General features: G+C 35.0%; 1 protein-coding gene across 1 annotated transcript in view; it reads right to left on the reverse strand.

Moving 5' to 3' along the window:
- The window catches only part of LOC113237497 (TNF receptor-associated factor 4), a 61196-nt gene extending 44027 nt beyond the window's left edge, over positions 1-17169 (reverse strand). Inside the window, exon 1 of the mRNA XM_026473995.1 lies at positions 16887-17169. Within this exon, the coding sequence (XP_026329780.1) occupies positions 16887-17084 (198 nt within the window). The 5' untranslated portion in view covers positions 17085-17169. The remainder of the gene's footprint in view (positions 1-16886) is intronic.
- Positions 17170-17435: the final 266 nt, after the last annotated feature.

The following is a 17435-nucleotide window of genomic DNA, read 5'->3' on the forward strand; positions in this document are numbered from 1 at the left end:
AATATCTAACTTATTACGGAATATTTAAAGAACGAACACCTGTTCGTAACAGTTGCAGTGCCACTCAGAGCTTTAAATCGCAAAGATCTGAGGGGCACTGCCACTGTGCCCGTCACCCTGAGACGTAAGTTGACAAGGCTCACGTGTCTGTAATTTCACCAGCACCCGTCCTCTTCGAAACCGGAATGCAGTAATGCTCACATTACTGCTCGACGGCAGATGTAAGAACGGATTAAACAGTACAAGCCTCCCTTATCTTATTTATCACCTCCTGCCTGGTGTCTCTGTCTGAATCTGAGGTGACTATTATTGAGTGCATTTCTTTTGCAAAGGGTCTTTTCTTTTGTTTTAGTGCTTCTGCGTAAGTTATATTGGATAGTCCATGTGTTCCTTCTCTTGCTTCATCACGCATAGCATAAATCTGTTCTTTGACATCCTTAACTTCTTTTAAAATTTCTTCTCCCATATTTGTCATATCATTTGGAGATGCTTTCTTGAGCGTCTCCGTCGCCACGCGCATATCTCGCACAGCCTCAGCCCAGAGTCGGTGCATTTCTGCGCCGTCGGCTTCAGGCTTGGGAGCATTTGTACTCTCCGCATTCTCTTCTTCTTTTCTTGTTTGACGCGATCTTTTGTGTGCCAGTTCAAGTTTACAGACGTTTACAGAAGTAAAGCCGTAAATGGCCTTGTCTTTGAAAAAAATATGTTAAACACAAAATTACACATAACGAATCCATTTGACAAACAAAGATGTAACTTTTCACGACTTTAATAATATTGAGGTCATCTAAAGCAGCCATTTTGGATTCGTTTGACCGTAAAATTTGTCGTTCCATTGACAATGGCATTGCTAAGATTTGTAGTTGTTACAAAAACGTAATAATACTTAATCACATAAGTAAAGTTTCAATAAAATGGTAAAATTCTAGTTTGTTTGAATACAGTTACGGTTGGCGTCACTCTCCCACGGTACTTGAAAGAAGAAACAAGAAACAAAATATATGCTCAAAATGTTTTATTTCTACCTCTGGACGTCAAAGAGCAATAATCCTTAAAGACAAAGATTTAAGAATCAATTTTAAGATTCCAAGGCGAAGGACGCCGGAAATGAAGTGCGATGGAATTATTCGAATCACGAGTAGTTTAAATATGGCGGTATATCCGGTCAATTGAGCGTCGATATTACTAATTAAGTTCATGGTCAAGTTTAATGAAGTCAAAATTATGTTTAAAATATAAAAGTTAGGTTTTTAAAGATCACTATTGTTGTAGGATCATAATTAGGACATAGTATTGTATGCAAATGATCTGTTATTAAAAACAATTAAGTGTTAAATGTACATTTTGTAAAAGTAGTTATTAAAACTGACTTAATAAGTCTCGTCGGCTAAATTTCTAAACCTCGTAACTGATTTTTTTTTTTATAAAGGCTTTGGCAAAGCCATCAGCCTAAACACGAGTTTTAATTATGTTTCTGTAAATAAGGCCACAAAGAGGATAGGCAATTTGAGGCGGCGTGTTTGGATTGACTCGGGATTCCTTAAAACAGGCCGATACGGGTATTCTAGTTCGAGTTTCGTATAATTTCGCGTTTTCATCTTCGATTAAGGCACAATAGCACTATCCTATTCCACTTTAAACTAGATTTCACAAAATAATTGAAAGTCAAAATAAAAACGACACTTTTCCCTCCAAAAGGTCCAGAGCGAATCCGCCTTCATTAATAAAAAAAATTGAAACATTGAAAAAAAAATTATAAGACAATCTATGATTATACTTTAGTTTGTAAGTCTCCAGAAATTTTATTTTAAGCATTTACTTCCCGATGGTACTGTTAGATTACGACGAAGTAATTAACGCCAATATCAACCCGTGATAGTAGAGTATGTATAACCGTTCCCAAATTAATGCAACTTAAAATCAATACTTATAAATAAAATAATTGTATTGTAATTCGAGTACTATCGGGCCGAATGTGGAAATACAAACTAGAATTGAAAATTTTATTTACAAGAGCAATTGGGCAAAAGCAGAGTACGATATTATCAATATATTTATGTTCTTTCATAATTATCATGAAAAACTATCTGATAATTATCCGATATATACTTGATAATTATCCATGCTGATTCATAGTTATATCTCTTTCATTTTTGATTTAAAATGACAAACAGTTAAATAATAAATAAGCACGACGAAAAAATTTTTGAAAAAAGATTTGATATGTGACTTTTATTGAGACTGACATCTGACATACGGCATGAGGAATAGCCGTAGAGTTCTTCGTGGAAGAGTTCGCCTAGGGAAGTATTGTCACCTTACCTATTCCTGCTGCAGTTATGTGACGCTGGCAAATTACAGGCACATAGGCCTTGTTAAATTATTTCCCAGGACGACGGGCGCAGTGGCAGTGGTCTTCAGATCTTTACAACTCAAAGTTCTGAGTGGCACTGCAACCGCTAAGGATAGGCGAGTCGCTTACGACCAGGACGACTTGTTCGTCCCGTCACTTGGCACCATAAAAAAATGACTTTGCTAGAATGTGACTATAAAAAAATGACGTTGTGATAGCATTGATAAATATGAAGATAATTATCACTATAATTATCAATGATAATTATCACTCCAAGCCCTGAGCAAAATTATACTGTGTCTATCTCAGTGCTTATGATTTATTTTATAAATCTTCCATATCAAATTCTCAATGACTAACATCTCACGAAGAATTATCGAAAATTACATTGCATAAAGTAATAGAATAACACAAAACACGCCTCTTCAAACCTACATCACCTCAACTACCAGCTACTAAATAATAATGCAGTAAACCACAGTCATGCAATGTGGGCTCGGCCATCTGATAACCAATTAACTTTATTAAGTGGATTAAAGCTTCCGTGTTTTTACGTAATTGCGATTAGAGCATTTTTGATGTTGATGTTCCTTTTGTAGGAAACTAGGGGTCTGTGACCTTTGAAAATGTTTTGAATTTATTATGAAAACTCAAGGTAACAAGTTCATTTTGGATACATTACACACGATGTGCCGCTTAGAGATGCGCGACGTTGAATGTTACTAATACTTACTAATCATTCAAATGGGCAAATCATTCACGTAGGTCGAATGATTACCGATATAAAATGCCCCTGCCATTCGTCGGGAGCACGAGTCGAATTATTATGTCGAAAGAATTACTCGTGACTCCACCAGATCATTCACAATGTCCATACCAAAACAACCCTGTCCCCGTCACATTTACAGTATTTACCAAATGTCAGAGAGAGCTAGATGATCACGAGCAGAAGTGTTCTATGAAATCTATGGATTATTTATACTAATTAGTAATTATGGATCATCCGGATCATTCGAATATGACAATTAGTAGGTTACTAATTGTTCATTCGAATGACAGGATTAGTAATTACTAATGAGTCGAATTTCGAAATCATTTGCAACCGCGCATCGCTAGTGCCGCTGTTACAGTAATATCTATTCTGATTTTGATAAATTTTCACAGAGTGTAACAATTTTTAGAGTTGTCAGCAGGGTTTGTTATTCTTTTTTTTTTTATTACCATTAGATTTTCAAATTTAATAATAATGTAGCGCTACTATTTTAATATGTAACTCTAAAATTGTAGTTCAAGTATTTTTCAATTGTAGTTCAGGTCGGGCGTGTGTCGAGTCGGGAGTACGGCGGGTATAATATGGAGGACAACAAATCACGAGCGGGCGCGGGACCCAATCTGCGCACGTCCCGCACCCGCTCTGTTTATTTACGTACGTTGTCCAATTCATATATTCGTCCCGTGGATATTTCATGTTCTCAAATTATAACTAAAGTCTTACTACCTTTCTTATCATACTAACGTAATCGACATTATTAGCAATGTTAAGTTATTAACATATCACACAGTTAATACAGTACTGTATTAACTCAAAAATTGTATTTTATCAGAATCGATGAAAACGAATACTCACTTCCAGTAAAATATCATTAAAATTCATGTATATGTTAAACTTTGTTACAGACACTGCCACGCAGAGGCCCCGGGTTCGATTCCCGGGCCGGGAGAAATATTTATATGGCCTACATCGATTTATCTCGTGAGTTTGGGTGTAATTTGTGGTTGTCTATGTGTGTGTCCATGGCACACGCAATACAGGGTTTCCTTAGTGTGGGCTATGAGTGTGTGCGTTATTTATTTATCTAAACAATTGCCTACTGGCCAAATATTATATTTAAGAATGAAAGGGAAGAAATAATTTCACATTTTTGAATAAGGACTATATTTTGACCGGAACTCGCATAAAGTTTGTCTCATTTTGAGTTAAGTAGATATCTTAACAATATTCTAACGACAGTTTTATTGATCTAGAGAATTGTATTTTACTTTCAGCATTGAGATAATCTTGAATTTCACGTATTTCGAGTTACAACACTATTGTAATAGCAGTGCGATATCTGGGATCTACAATACCCCTCTAATCGGCTTTTAATATCTTAATTAGTTTCAATTTTATTGTGAAACTAAATCTGCGTAATTGATATTTAAAAAAACTTAAGTGCCAACATTTTGAAAGTTACCAAAATGCGCATACGTTAGTTATGACAAAGAGGGCAACATAGCTGTCGTAAGGAGGCGAATAACGATTTTACCTGCATTCTTAAACAGGCTGTAAGAAGTAATAATTGGCTTTCAATTACTTACATGATGCGTCTATACAGAACGTCTATAGTAGAAACGTGTTAAGTAGAAAAAATATCTTATTATCATCGATCAATTTCATAATTCCGACTAATCATAGCTCTTTCAATCAGAAATCAAATAATCTTTTTAAAAACATGACTCCATAAAAAAGATCTTGTTCGAAACCTCCAGATCAACGGAACAGTACAAAACCAACAAGCCGCGGTTGGTGTTAAGCTACACGCCTGTCCAAAACAGTTGCAGTGCCACTCAGAACTCTAAATCGCAAATATGTAAGGAACATTACCACTGCGCCCGTCACCCTGAGGCATAAGTTGACAAGTCCCGTGTGCCTATTTTCACGCAGTAATGCTCAACTGCTTGGCGGCAGAAATAGGTAAGGTGGCAGTACTTCCCTGGACGAACTGTTCCTCAAGGACCTCTACTGCTACTAAAGATAGAACCAGCATTACTGTATTCCGATTTTGAAGGGGCTACCTAACCACACCAATTGCCTGGTCTCAAACTAGGGAATTCCCTGCACTATGAGTACCATAGCAACGGAAATTCATACATTCGGCACTTTATAGAACAACCAGGTTAGAACCAATTTAGAAAAGCTCTTTCATGATTTACGAACCCACAGCGCCCACAGTGTGAACTGTTGTCAAAGTCAAAGATCATAGTCCGCAATCTTGGCCTAATACGAATAAGGAACTTTAAACTTTTCCTAAAGGTTGTGAGCGATAGGAAGAGGTATAGCTACTAAATAAAGTCATAGGTACATATCGCCGCAGGGATTCAAACCCTCTACCTTCCACTGGACAATATATTATTAAACACAATTCTCTTACAAACGGGCTAGTAATTTACATCAACTGTCAATTAGTTCCAATTTGAACCGTCAAAATTAACTCTGACTTACACTTTGGTAACAAAAGAAATCGATCAAAATTATTACTACAAAAAAAACCCCGTTATATCAAATTACAAACTAAGTGATAATTAAATGAAATATATAATTATCAAATACCATAAAGACTTAACAGGCATAAAGTGGATATTACCTCCATAGGAAATGAAAAAAATCAAATTAATAAAATATTTATTTAAATAGTAAATTTTTTTAAACCCAAATAATATTCATCTCATGCTACTCATTCCTAAGGCAGATTCCCCTGAGAAGAATGAGTACAAATACTCTAGGGGGTTATTTCAAATATGACAGATCAAAATTACCACGGATTATCATCCGATTACGAAAAAACTGTATAATAACTGTAACATTTTGTTTCACTATAGTTTTAAACCTTGCAAATGGCAAATTTTGAACATCAACAAAAAAAAATTAGTAGCAGTAGAGCTCTTTGTGCAAGGGTTCGTCCAGATACCGCCACCATATTCATTTCTGCCGCCAGGCTGTAATGTGAGCATTACTGCGTTCCAGTTTTGAAGAGTATTGGTGAAACTACAGGCACATGGGGCCTGTCAAGTTTATGTCTCAAGTGCGCCTCAGGTCTGTGCGTTTTTTTAAAACTCTCATTAGAGTAGCACAGCAACTGTTCTTCTTCTACTTGACGTGTCGACTCTGACGTTTATATTTGTGCGGATCACAGTGATACAGCATTATTAATCGCGTTATACAGGTCTTCGCGTGTGCAGATGAAGGGGCACGCAGGACAAGACAAAAGGTGTGCCATAGTCTGGGGAAAGACAACAAATACATGTGCTCTCCGAGGTATGACTAGGGTCCGCAATCTATTTAGAGACTACCAAATTTGCCAAGGCATATTATGCTCAGGAGGCTACAACTGTTAAAGATAGGCGTGTCGCTGACCACCAGGTGCACGACTTGTTCGTCCCCTCACTTGATATCAAAATATAAAACCAAAATACAATGCAACAATTAAGGATTTCAGTTGGAGGTATTATTCACTCTATGCGTATTACTTCTTTGAAGAATATATTCTGCCTATACCGATGTCTGATAATTACTATAGATTATTATTATTCGAAATCGTAAAAAAGGTAGAGGATACGCTTTCTGAACGGACCTATAATTAGGATCTGATGGGTGCAACGTGAAACTATCAAGTGCTATTAAAGCCTTTGTTATTTTTGTTTAATAATATTTTATTACATATTGCAGTTGATGTAACAAAACAATAAGGTAATTAATTTGAAAAATCATAATGCTTTTTGTAGCAGTTATAAGATTATAGCGTATTAATTTGAAATTGGAACCTTTAAATAAGTTCAAATTATTTTTTTTTATTGGATTGTTTATCAATAACTACCAAATGAATCATTGACTTACAATTATATGGACGTCGGGTCCGCGCTAAAAAGTGTCCGAACTTGTAGGGCGTTAAAATCGTATACAGAGCGTCATTCACGCTTTAGTCTTCGTTTGTTCGACTGACGGCGAAGCAAGCAAAATTAGACAGTACTGCGATGACATTACAATTTAAATTCAACGTTTTAGCTTTTTCATATTCCTTTACATGTCACTACGTTTAAATAGGTTGACTTGGGACATGTTTTTCGTGGTTTGTGTATTAGACCCGTCGTCCATTTATTTGTAAGTCAATGAAATGAATATATATTTTTAAAACATATCCCACCATTCACAATAAATGACGAATTCGAAAAATGTCATTTTTGTCACATTGAAGAAATTGATTTAAATAAATAACGTACATTTATATACATGTCATCGTTTATTACAAAAAAACAACGCCATTATGACATTCGGCACCAAATATTAATTAATTCTAGTTGATATGAAAAAAGCCGTGGTAGATTAATGGTTTGACCTACCGCTTCCCAAGCAAAGGCCGTGGATTCGAATCCGGTCTCGCACCTCTGAGTTTTCGGAATTTATGTGCGAAATTTTATTTGAAATTTACCATGAGCTTTTCGGAAGACATCATGGTGACACCTGACCGTCGAAGAAGGTTCACAACCCTCGGAAAACGTTTAAAGTTCCCAACCCGCATTAGGTCAGAAGACCTGTGCCCAACAGTGGGACGTATAATTGGGTTAATGATGATGATAATGATAATATGAAAAAAACACATACCTATTAAATTTATCTAGTTTTTAGGTTTTCGCGGTTGTTATACATAGGAAATGACATATCTTCAAATCGAAATGGTGTATTTTTTTTAACCGAAATGCTGGTCTGTTTGAAAGAACCGTTGACTTATTGGAAAAAGCTTATGAGATTTAGGGTCGTATTCTAGAACTCTACTCAATGCTCAAGTTAGGATTTGAGTATGGTTTAAAGCACTTGATATCATACTCAAGTCCCTGCCATTAGGGTCGTATTTCCAGTGCTTGTGTTGCCAGTGCAATCCTGACTTGAGCATTGAATAGAGTTCTAGAATACGACCCTTAGATTCGAAAAAACAGTTTCATATCTATAGTTAATTTATAATGTCAAACCCTTAATTAAGAAGCAATCGATCTCCCACTGGCCTACCATTTGTGTATTTGTACACTGCTACACTAGGTACTCCTGATAATAAAAAAAAGAAAAGTTAAAAGGTTAGGGGGCAATCTCGACATGGGGAAACAAGGGCTCCCAACGGACATGTACTAATAAACATAAGAGCTTGGGATACAAAACAGACGTTTCCTGAATAGACACCCTTTGTTTGGTTCTTAAATAACTGCTCTTTGAGATACTTTGAATATGTTCATTTTGGAGTATCTCCATAATTATGCTCTGTATGTGTATTAAGTACGTAAAGAATATCGTGCTCTTGGTATAAAAAAAGCCACATGTGATCATGCGTCAAAAATCTTTGATAATCACAAGTCATAAAAATATTTTATGTATTTAAAATTTTGTTTAATTCTCTATTTAAGTATAAAAAAGTTATCGACTAATTGGGTTCGTAAAATCGTTAAACATCTCTCGTGAAAAGTTGTCATTTTGCAAATGTGACCTTATTAACACCAAGGGTGCTATATGTAGACTACATTGTCATAGTCGCGAGTTGTTTATAGGCGAACAGTAGAGTCGTGTAATTGAAGATCATGTTGTGACGAAAATTACTTTTATATTTTATTGCATAGCATATCTCGTATGTCGTACACAATGAAACACCATAATCCTTACAAATATAAAAAAAACCTATAAGGCAACAAAAATCTACCACATGCCGTTGACATCAGCTGATCGACAGATTCAACAAAATGGACTATTCAAGTTAATTCCTCCCAATCCAGGTAAAATCTTTTTTTCACCCGTCAGCTGTTCCTTTAGGCCGACGCGTGCATTCAAAATCTCCTAAATGTATACTTAACATGGCCTTCCATTATTGAACATCTGCTGCAGGTGCCAGTTTGGAATTTTTGAATTGCGAACGGCTGTTTTCCAAAATTTAAAAATTCAATAAACAGCGCAAAATTCCAATTCTAAAAGTTTTGATGTCGCTATTACCCGTATCATAGACAAGAGGTTTACTTTAAACACAATTTAAAAAACCGGAAATGTTATTTTATCAGCCGAGATTCTTGTTTTTTTGCACATCCGCATCCTTCCCTCTGATATCATTCATTGACATGGTATCTTCGGTATCACATAACATATCCGTTTGAGCCTCATTTATGATATTTGATACCGTGAACTTTATACATTGCTTGCAATGCACAGGCATACTGCAAGTTCTGCTGACAAGGCACAGCAGTGTATTATTTTGCATTAGCACAAATGCCTTCGCTAGTAGGTGCTTTGATTCCTTAAGAAATTGCTAATGCAATATTTCCTACAAATTTAATTGATTCTTCATGTTATATGTTAACAATATATTTCCAAATAACGACTTAGCCTTGACATAAAATGCAATTCCTTCCTTTCTTCCAGTGCTTTTCATGTCAAAAAAGGCAAAGATAAAATTACTCTAGCATTGAACAACGTGAATGTTTCTTCCGTTGAAATATTTTTTGTGAGGTGTCGTGTTCCACAACAGCTGACGCGGTAAAAAGCCCACCCGCTCTCTTTATCTGTGGTATTCAACACACAGCTACTTGTAATGTGCATAATGAACTGAAGTACAATTATTTTATAAGTTTTGTACTCAAAAGTAATAACAAGACTGTTGAATACCGCTGCAGCACGATTGTATATGTAAATTTGTAAATATCCCAAAGTTACACTTAAATGTGTTATATATGTATTACAACGTTCATCTTCTAACGACCTGTTATATCTAGAAACGTCTTCGGCTAATGGTATTTTAATTAATCCTACCAAAAATAGCGCAGCTAAAACCAACAACGCACAACGCATTCAAAATTCAAAACGTAGTTCTTTTTTTACTTTCATGTGTGGTGTGGGCATGGTTCGCTTCCCACCAGTAGCTTGCACATGGCATAGAGGAATTTGACACGCAGATGTTCTTTCCTCCGCAGACACCATAAAATACCCAATAAATACGGCTGCACTTTCGAATTAATTATAATGTGATCCTTGATAACATTCTTTGTAAGTTCAATCAACCTACTTATTCATATAAGTACCTTTATACATTAAGTCTTTTTTACTTAATAGTGATGGCCAATAATTAGTTTTCAGAAACAAAGACAAGGTCTAGACATTAAAAGAAAATTACTCTTGAGATCGTGGTGTTTTATCATGGATTCGTGATGCAAGACATTCTATTTGTCTGAATGAAATCACGCCAAAGCCATTTGACAGATTACAAAAGTGAGAACGCAAAGCTGTTACATACATTAGCTGTAGTGATATTACAACTGTATGGAGAGATCATCAACATTTGACAAATATTAAAATGCCCCTGGAGATAAAGACATGGTCACTTTTAGAAAAGCAAATAAAAACAATGCGACTTCAAAACAATAACAAACTCTAGTGATATTTTAAAACAAACCTTATTGTTTTGTCTGCATGTAATAGATACTATAATGATGATAAAGACTTTAGTGAAGACACAGTGTGAGTGTATTTTTTGAGCTCACCTCTAGAGTCTTAAGTCATTCTAATATAAATAATAATATTATATAATGAAACAAAAGATTACAACCAAAAATATTATCAAGAATATCCGATGAAAAAGCAAGTTCTTCCAAAAAAAATGTGCACCATAAAATTCATTATCCGATGCAAGGAGTTTCAGTTAGGTATAAAACATTTCAGATTTGATATTTGGATAGATGTTCGTAGGATTGAAGATTTGATAGACAATAGGTTCACAAATAAAGATATATGTGGTAAGACTTCCAGTTTCAAGTCGTCTAAGGTTAATTAAGTCCAAAACCAGAACCTTGAAAGTGACCAGAAAGAGACATTCTTATTAATAGCGACGCAAACAGAAATTACAAGAAATTTTATGCTTTTATCCAATTCACGTATCACAGTTAGTTCAGCCGTGTGCAAACTTAACGGGTGCAATTTGCATTCCTTGGCTGGGAACGGAATTCGCTTTACTGCCAAAGCTAATGCGTTGAGCGGAATCTTTAAAATTGTCGACGCCTAATATTGGACTGCTAAGTGTTTTGGGATCTCGGAACAATGAATAAATTCATCTACAATAACTTGAATGGCCCTGTAGTCGGTGTGAGAACTGTTTAGCAGCCGTAGAGCTCCTTGTGAAAGACTTTACCTATTTCTGCCGCCAAGCATTTGAGCATTACTGTGATCCGGTTTTAATGGGACTTATATATCAGTGTGACGGGAGCAGTGTAGTGGCCCACAGATCTTTGCGATTTAAAGCTCTGAATGGCATTGCAATTGGCATGGACAGCCGTGTCGCTTTTCACCAGGCGCTCGACATGTTCATCACTAAGTCTCAAAAAAAAAGAAAAAAGATCCCAGGTGAAATCACTCACGGTCTGAATACCAGAGGTATTTGTATGGTTGTCTGGCACATCGCAATAAGTAAGGGAGAGCAGCAAAATAAAGACAAAAAATATTACTAGGATTATCAAGCTAGAGAAAAAAATGGACGCAAAAAGGTAGAAGACAATATTGGAAACAAAAGAGAATTCATGATGGTTACGACTCAATCAATACTTCGTGACACATAATTTGTATCTAACTTAATAAATATGAACTTAACTCGTCGAAAAGCCATAATCCAAAAGTAATCGACATTTTTACAGGATCTTAGTGTCGTAAATGACATACCATTGTTGCTTTTAAAATTTAAAATCCATCAAAAAACACCGACGCGTGCAATAAATACAAGATGGCCACTCTGCATTAATGGCTTTCTTTACGAAATTTTTATTGCTCATTTCTCAATTTATTGCTTGTCAGGTAATGACGCTTTGTCATCTCATACATTTCATTTATACGTATTTATCAATATACGTTCTTCTGATGATCATGAATCATTTATTTTTGTTACACGAAGTCATAGAGCATGGCTTTCAGTCCCTCAGCATTTCCGCGTTCCGGTCTCAAAAATCCCGGGAAAAACGAGACTTTCGAGACGTTTGTTTCAAAAGCAGGTTTTCAATTTTATATTCCATTCATTTAGGCAGTCAAAACGTGATATTTAAATTAAAAAAATATTAAAGGTAAGTTTTTACCTAAAAAAATACTTTTTTATCATTTTTATTTGTGGACGCGTAAGAAACAACAAAGGGCTTTTAATATAGTTCCAGATAGAGACAACCTGATTTAATTCTTCAATCTCCACAGATTGTGCTCCATTCTACAGTATTGTCTTGTGTGTGTAACAAGAATTTAAAAAAAAACTTTTTTATAAAAAAAACCGGCGTAAAAGTATGCCTGTTCGTTTTCACTGTGGTAACGACCACTTAACAATAACTGAAAAGCACTAGGTCACCAAAACATTTTATTTTCGTTAAAATTACTTCTAGACGCCAAGTTTGATTGAAATCGGTTAATGGAAAGTGGGTCCTAATTTGCCACACTTAAAGATGGAACTTTTACTTCAGATTTGAATGGGATCACTGCTGAGTGCCCCCTTCCAACAAAAAAAGAATCAAGGGCCTTTTAAAGTTTTGAAATAATTACGTAAACTTAACTAACTTAAGGTGTAAATTAAAAAGATCATTAAAATCTTTTTAATTGATATCTTTTATTAATTTAATTTACATCCTTAATTAAGATCTAAATAAAAATCTTAACGCAAACGCGGCAGTTAAGTTTGAATGATTACAAATTTACACTCAGGTCTCGAGTCTTTAAAATGCCAAAACATCGTCAAGACCCTAAAAATTTTCGAGACCAATATTCCCGGAATGAAAACCCTAGTACTGACAGCCAAATTAAATATTTCCAAAGTCCTTCAAAAACGAAACTAAAAAGATTTTTTAATCTTCTAATTATTATTATCGTGCTTGTTAACTGAAGAACTTAAATAAGCAATAAGGAATAAAAAAGATAATTAACCATTAAATGTCAGTCAATGGCATAAACTGTTCGTTATATTGAAAACTAAGTTAACCGTATCTAATTTCTTTTGTTCTTACGGCATTGTTATTTAATTATTGTACTTAAAAACTACAGGTTTGCCGTGCTGCTCTCGGTCACAAAAAATATAACATTGAATGAGTATTGTACGTGAGTAGCAGAGAGCTGCATAAAAAACAATCTTTAAATTTAACGTTTAATTAAAAATATAAGTAAAGATAAGTTACTTAAGGTAGAATTTATATAATTGTTTAAGTTTATTAAATGTCACGATGTTTTACTACCGTGATATTCAATTACTTTTTTGTGAAATGACTCCACTAGTTTGTTGTAATTATAACAAACATTAAAACACTAAGAAAAAATCGTTAGATCCGGCTGGATTCTAACCAGCACCCCCAGACGCTCTACCAATTAAGCCATGGAACAAACAAGCATACCTTACTAAGCTTTCTATGTGCTTCTTGCAGATCTTTGATCTCAGAAGGTATCCATTATATTAACCATGGTACCACGATTTCGTTTAAAAAGTAAACGATTATTTTATGGGGAACTGTATATGTTTTTACAATAAGATTCCGGAGCATATATTAAGATTACCATTTCCTAAGTTTAAAACTTACATTAAAAGTATTTAATTGAAAAGTCATATTACAAAATTGTAGACTACGTGTTAGATAAAGATGTATGGAAAGACAACGTGAGTCTAGATTCCACACAAATATGATTCAAAATGTATTCTATAGCATTTAAGTTTATTTGAAAAGAGCAATCCCTAGAGTTTCTGGCTCGTTCTTCTCAGATGGCTCGGCGTAGTGAACGAGCAGTAGCTTAAAAAATGACGTTTTGAAGTGTAAAAAATTTTGCCTATGGAATATATGATTATTTGACTTTGTTTTTAGTTATTATTGAGTTTTTTTGCCGTAACGCCATATGTGAGAAATTTATTTCTTCATTCAGAGAGGTTATCTTCACAGCTACCATCGTTAACTAGAGAAGTCTGTCTGTATCGGGCTTCCGTTGAAAAGTAAAGGAAATAACATTGATACAACAGATAAACGGCGACAGCTTTAATTTAATTTAAAATTATTCTATCATATGTATTAATTATTACAATTATTTATCAGTCATTGTTTAACGCAATTATTACTTATTTCTCAGACACATGGGACTTGTCAGCTTATGTCTCAGGGCGCAGTGGCAGTGCCTCTCAGATCTTTGAGTTTGACCTCTGAGTGGCACTGCAACTGTTACGGACAGGCGTGTAGCTTACCATCAGGCGTTCGACTTGTTCTTCCCGTCACTTGATATTATAAAAAAAGACATCATTATTGTGAACATTTTTTAGTTTTTATATTGTGATGTATAGCTTTATTAAAAGCACAATGCACATCTAAAGAATCATCAAATATTTAACATTTGTATGTTAAGTATTTGAAACCATCCACCTGCCCTTAGGCTCCAGATGAAAACCCTGAGGCTCTGCCCAGCTTAAAGCTGAACTGGCTAGCCTTGTAGGCTAGCATTGTGTATTTTAGTTTGTCGTCTATCAGTCATCTTCTTTTTTTTTGTTTTTTTAACAGATCTTGTGTTAGTTATTATGTTCTAATATTATTTGTGTATAGCCGAATAAATGTTTCTTTCTTTCTTCTTTCTTTAATAACAAAACAAAGACGCCTCAGCAAAAGCGATACAATTTAAATACGTCATTGTGAACATTTTGTCGTTGCCGATTGAGACAATGCCCCTTATTAATGATAAGTGACTTTTTTAACACACTAAAGTTTTCTGAATAGAAGTTTCATAGTAAGTAATGATTTCTATTTCAACTATTTTGGGAAATGTTTATTTTTGGTCTTGTTTATGTGACACTATCAAGTTCGATGTCGAAAACATAAACTACAAGATGTCAGCCGTAAGTGTCACTAAAATAAAAATAAACTAGTAATATTTTGTCACATATAAAATTTTTACGATAAATAACAATGGGGGATTTATAATAAAGTTTTGCAATGGATATTAAGTTAAGATTTATTGTGGAAACCGAGAACTTTTACTAGTAAAATCTTATACACGCGTTACTTTGTGCGAGATTACTTTTACGATCTTCTCAATTATGAATTGGATGTGTTGTAAAGTTTAACGTAAAATTTTTTCATACTTTAGTATGTAATTATTATATGCGGTTCTTTTTTTTGTTTTTTCCGCAAATTACATTAAACTGTCACTAACAAGCTTTTACATTGCATCCGTTGTATAATACAATTTCTTTTAAATTAAATTAAAAATAAGCAGTGGCATAATGGGCGGTCTTATCGCTTTAAGCGATTTCTGCCAGACAACCTTCGGGATGGAAGTAATTATGTAACTCACAGGAAAAAGACAGCGGTGTATGAAGAATTGCTAACGGTATATGAAAAATATACATATATTTATGAATAATAAAACCAATACATATACAATGAATATCATAAACTATATAAATAAAATTCCTAAAACAAACTTTTAAAACATAAAAATGCCTAAGCAGTTAAGTCATCAGTATTTTTGAAAATATTCAATGATTTCGCTTGTTGAATAGACAATGGTAAATTTATTTACCTTATTACTGATTCGTTCAACTTTTAAACGTCACGTTATAATACACCAACAAAACGTTTTAGCAGCCTAGAAAATGGGAACCCTAAATTCCATATCATAGAATAGATTTCAGCATTTAGAAAGGCTGTTTTTAAAGGTGAAAGTCATGTGCTTTCATGCTTTGCAAAAACTCGCATCCACGGCCTTGCCAAGGTGAATGCAAGGGGGACATAACGGTGAGTCTGCCTGCGAGCTGCGCCCGCGCACTCACACCACCTCACTACCAAACGAGACGATATCCGATGAAACTCGCCAACAAGGCATCCATCGGTACTTTACTGCATTACAAACAGCCACACTTACAAACAAAACCAGACACGTATGCATATTTAAAATGTGATAGGACTTGTCAAAAAATCATGACACGTCCCTGTCATTTCCGTAATAATTATTTGCTAATAAGGTAACGCTTGCATTTTACATTTGAATCACGTAAGGTTGCCATAGAAAAGCAGTTAACTCTAACTGTGACACCCTTCCACGTCGAAATATATATATTATATTTGTAAACAAAGGCTAATTCGAGTATTGTTGGTCTACTTAAACAATAGTGACGAAAATTTTTCAAAGAATGGTTTACAAATTTACTTACTTACTTAGGTATTGTGGCGTAAGGCTTAAAATTATTTATTGTTACGTAATTGCGCAATAAGTGTCGGTTTTGTGGTGCAATAATTCTGCACGTATTTTGATTTCAACAGGTATATTATTGTTTTGATTACAATATCATGCACACTGCCAATATGAGAATGTTTTCAAATCAATAATATGTTAACAGAATGACTAACAATATATATACATGCATATAACTTTTTCTCGCAATATTCCTTTTTAAAATATAAATTGACATGAATTACGATTTTGGAGAAACTTCATTCTGAACATCAAATTTTGAATCGTAATTATGTGTTATAATAATGAATTGAAACAAGATAAATACTTAAATGTCCTAGAAAAGTATTAGACAGAAAAAGCAATTACAAGCTTGTCAATAAAACTTTAAAACTAATGAAGCACTTTAAATGCAGAACAGAATTGCAGCCGCATTCGCATTACAACTCTCCACACGTTTGAGAAAATAACGAAGGGAGACAAAAAGGGGAAGGACCCTCGTTAGTAAGTAATAGAAAAGGGCGAACTTACAATTTGACTGATCTCTGTAATCGGTATGGGAGAAATAGTTTTGTCGGAGCCTTGAGGGAGAGACGAGGCGCTGGGAGTCGGTGACACTCCTGGGGAAGCTGGCTGGACATTGATGACGCTTTCTTTCGACGTGCGGTTGGGAGACAACCTCGCTGGGAAGCTGAGGGTCTTTGTCCACTGAGACAGACTGCGCACCATGGTGACTACAGTCCTTGCATTCACAACACTCGTTCACTGAACTCTTTTCGACAGAGCGACGCGTGCGCTCTCCGCGGCGGTTGGCGGACGAATGCGCGGGACGAATAAACTTTGTGCCTGACACACAGCCTGTGGCCCGAGCAGTGCAAGTTGTAACTTGTACGGGTCCGATGTGTGAATGTGTGCGTACGGCTGCGAGACAGGCCTCCTGTAGAGAAGGGTACTCTTTTGTTTATTGACGACCTCTTCAAGTTTTTATACTCTTTCATTAGATTGTTACTTATATGAATTTGCATCGTAATCCGTTATTTTTCAATTTCATGATAAATTGATAAACTTCAGTTACAGAGA

The sequence above is a fragment of the Hyposmocoma kahamanoa genome, unplaced genomic scaffold, assembly GCF_003589595.1.
Source record: "Hyposmocoma kahamanoa isolate Upper Pololo Valley unplaced genomic scaffold, ASM358959v1 93, whole genome shotgun sequence".
Taxonomy (NCBI): domain Eukaryota; kingdom Metazoa; phylum Arthropoda; class Insecta; order Lepidoptera; family Cosmopterigidae; genus Hyposmocoma; species Hyposmocoma kahamanoa.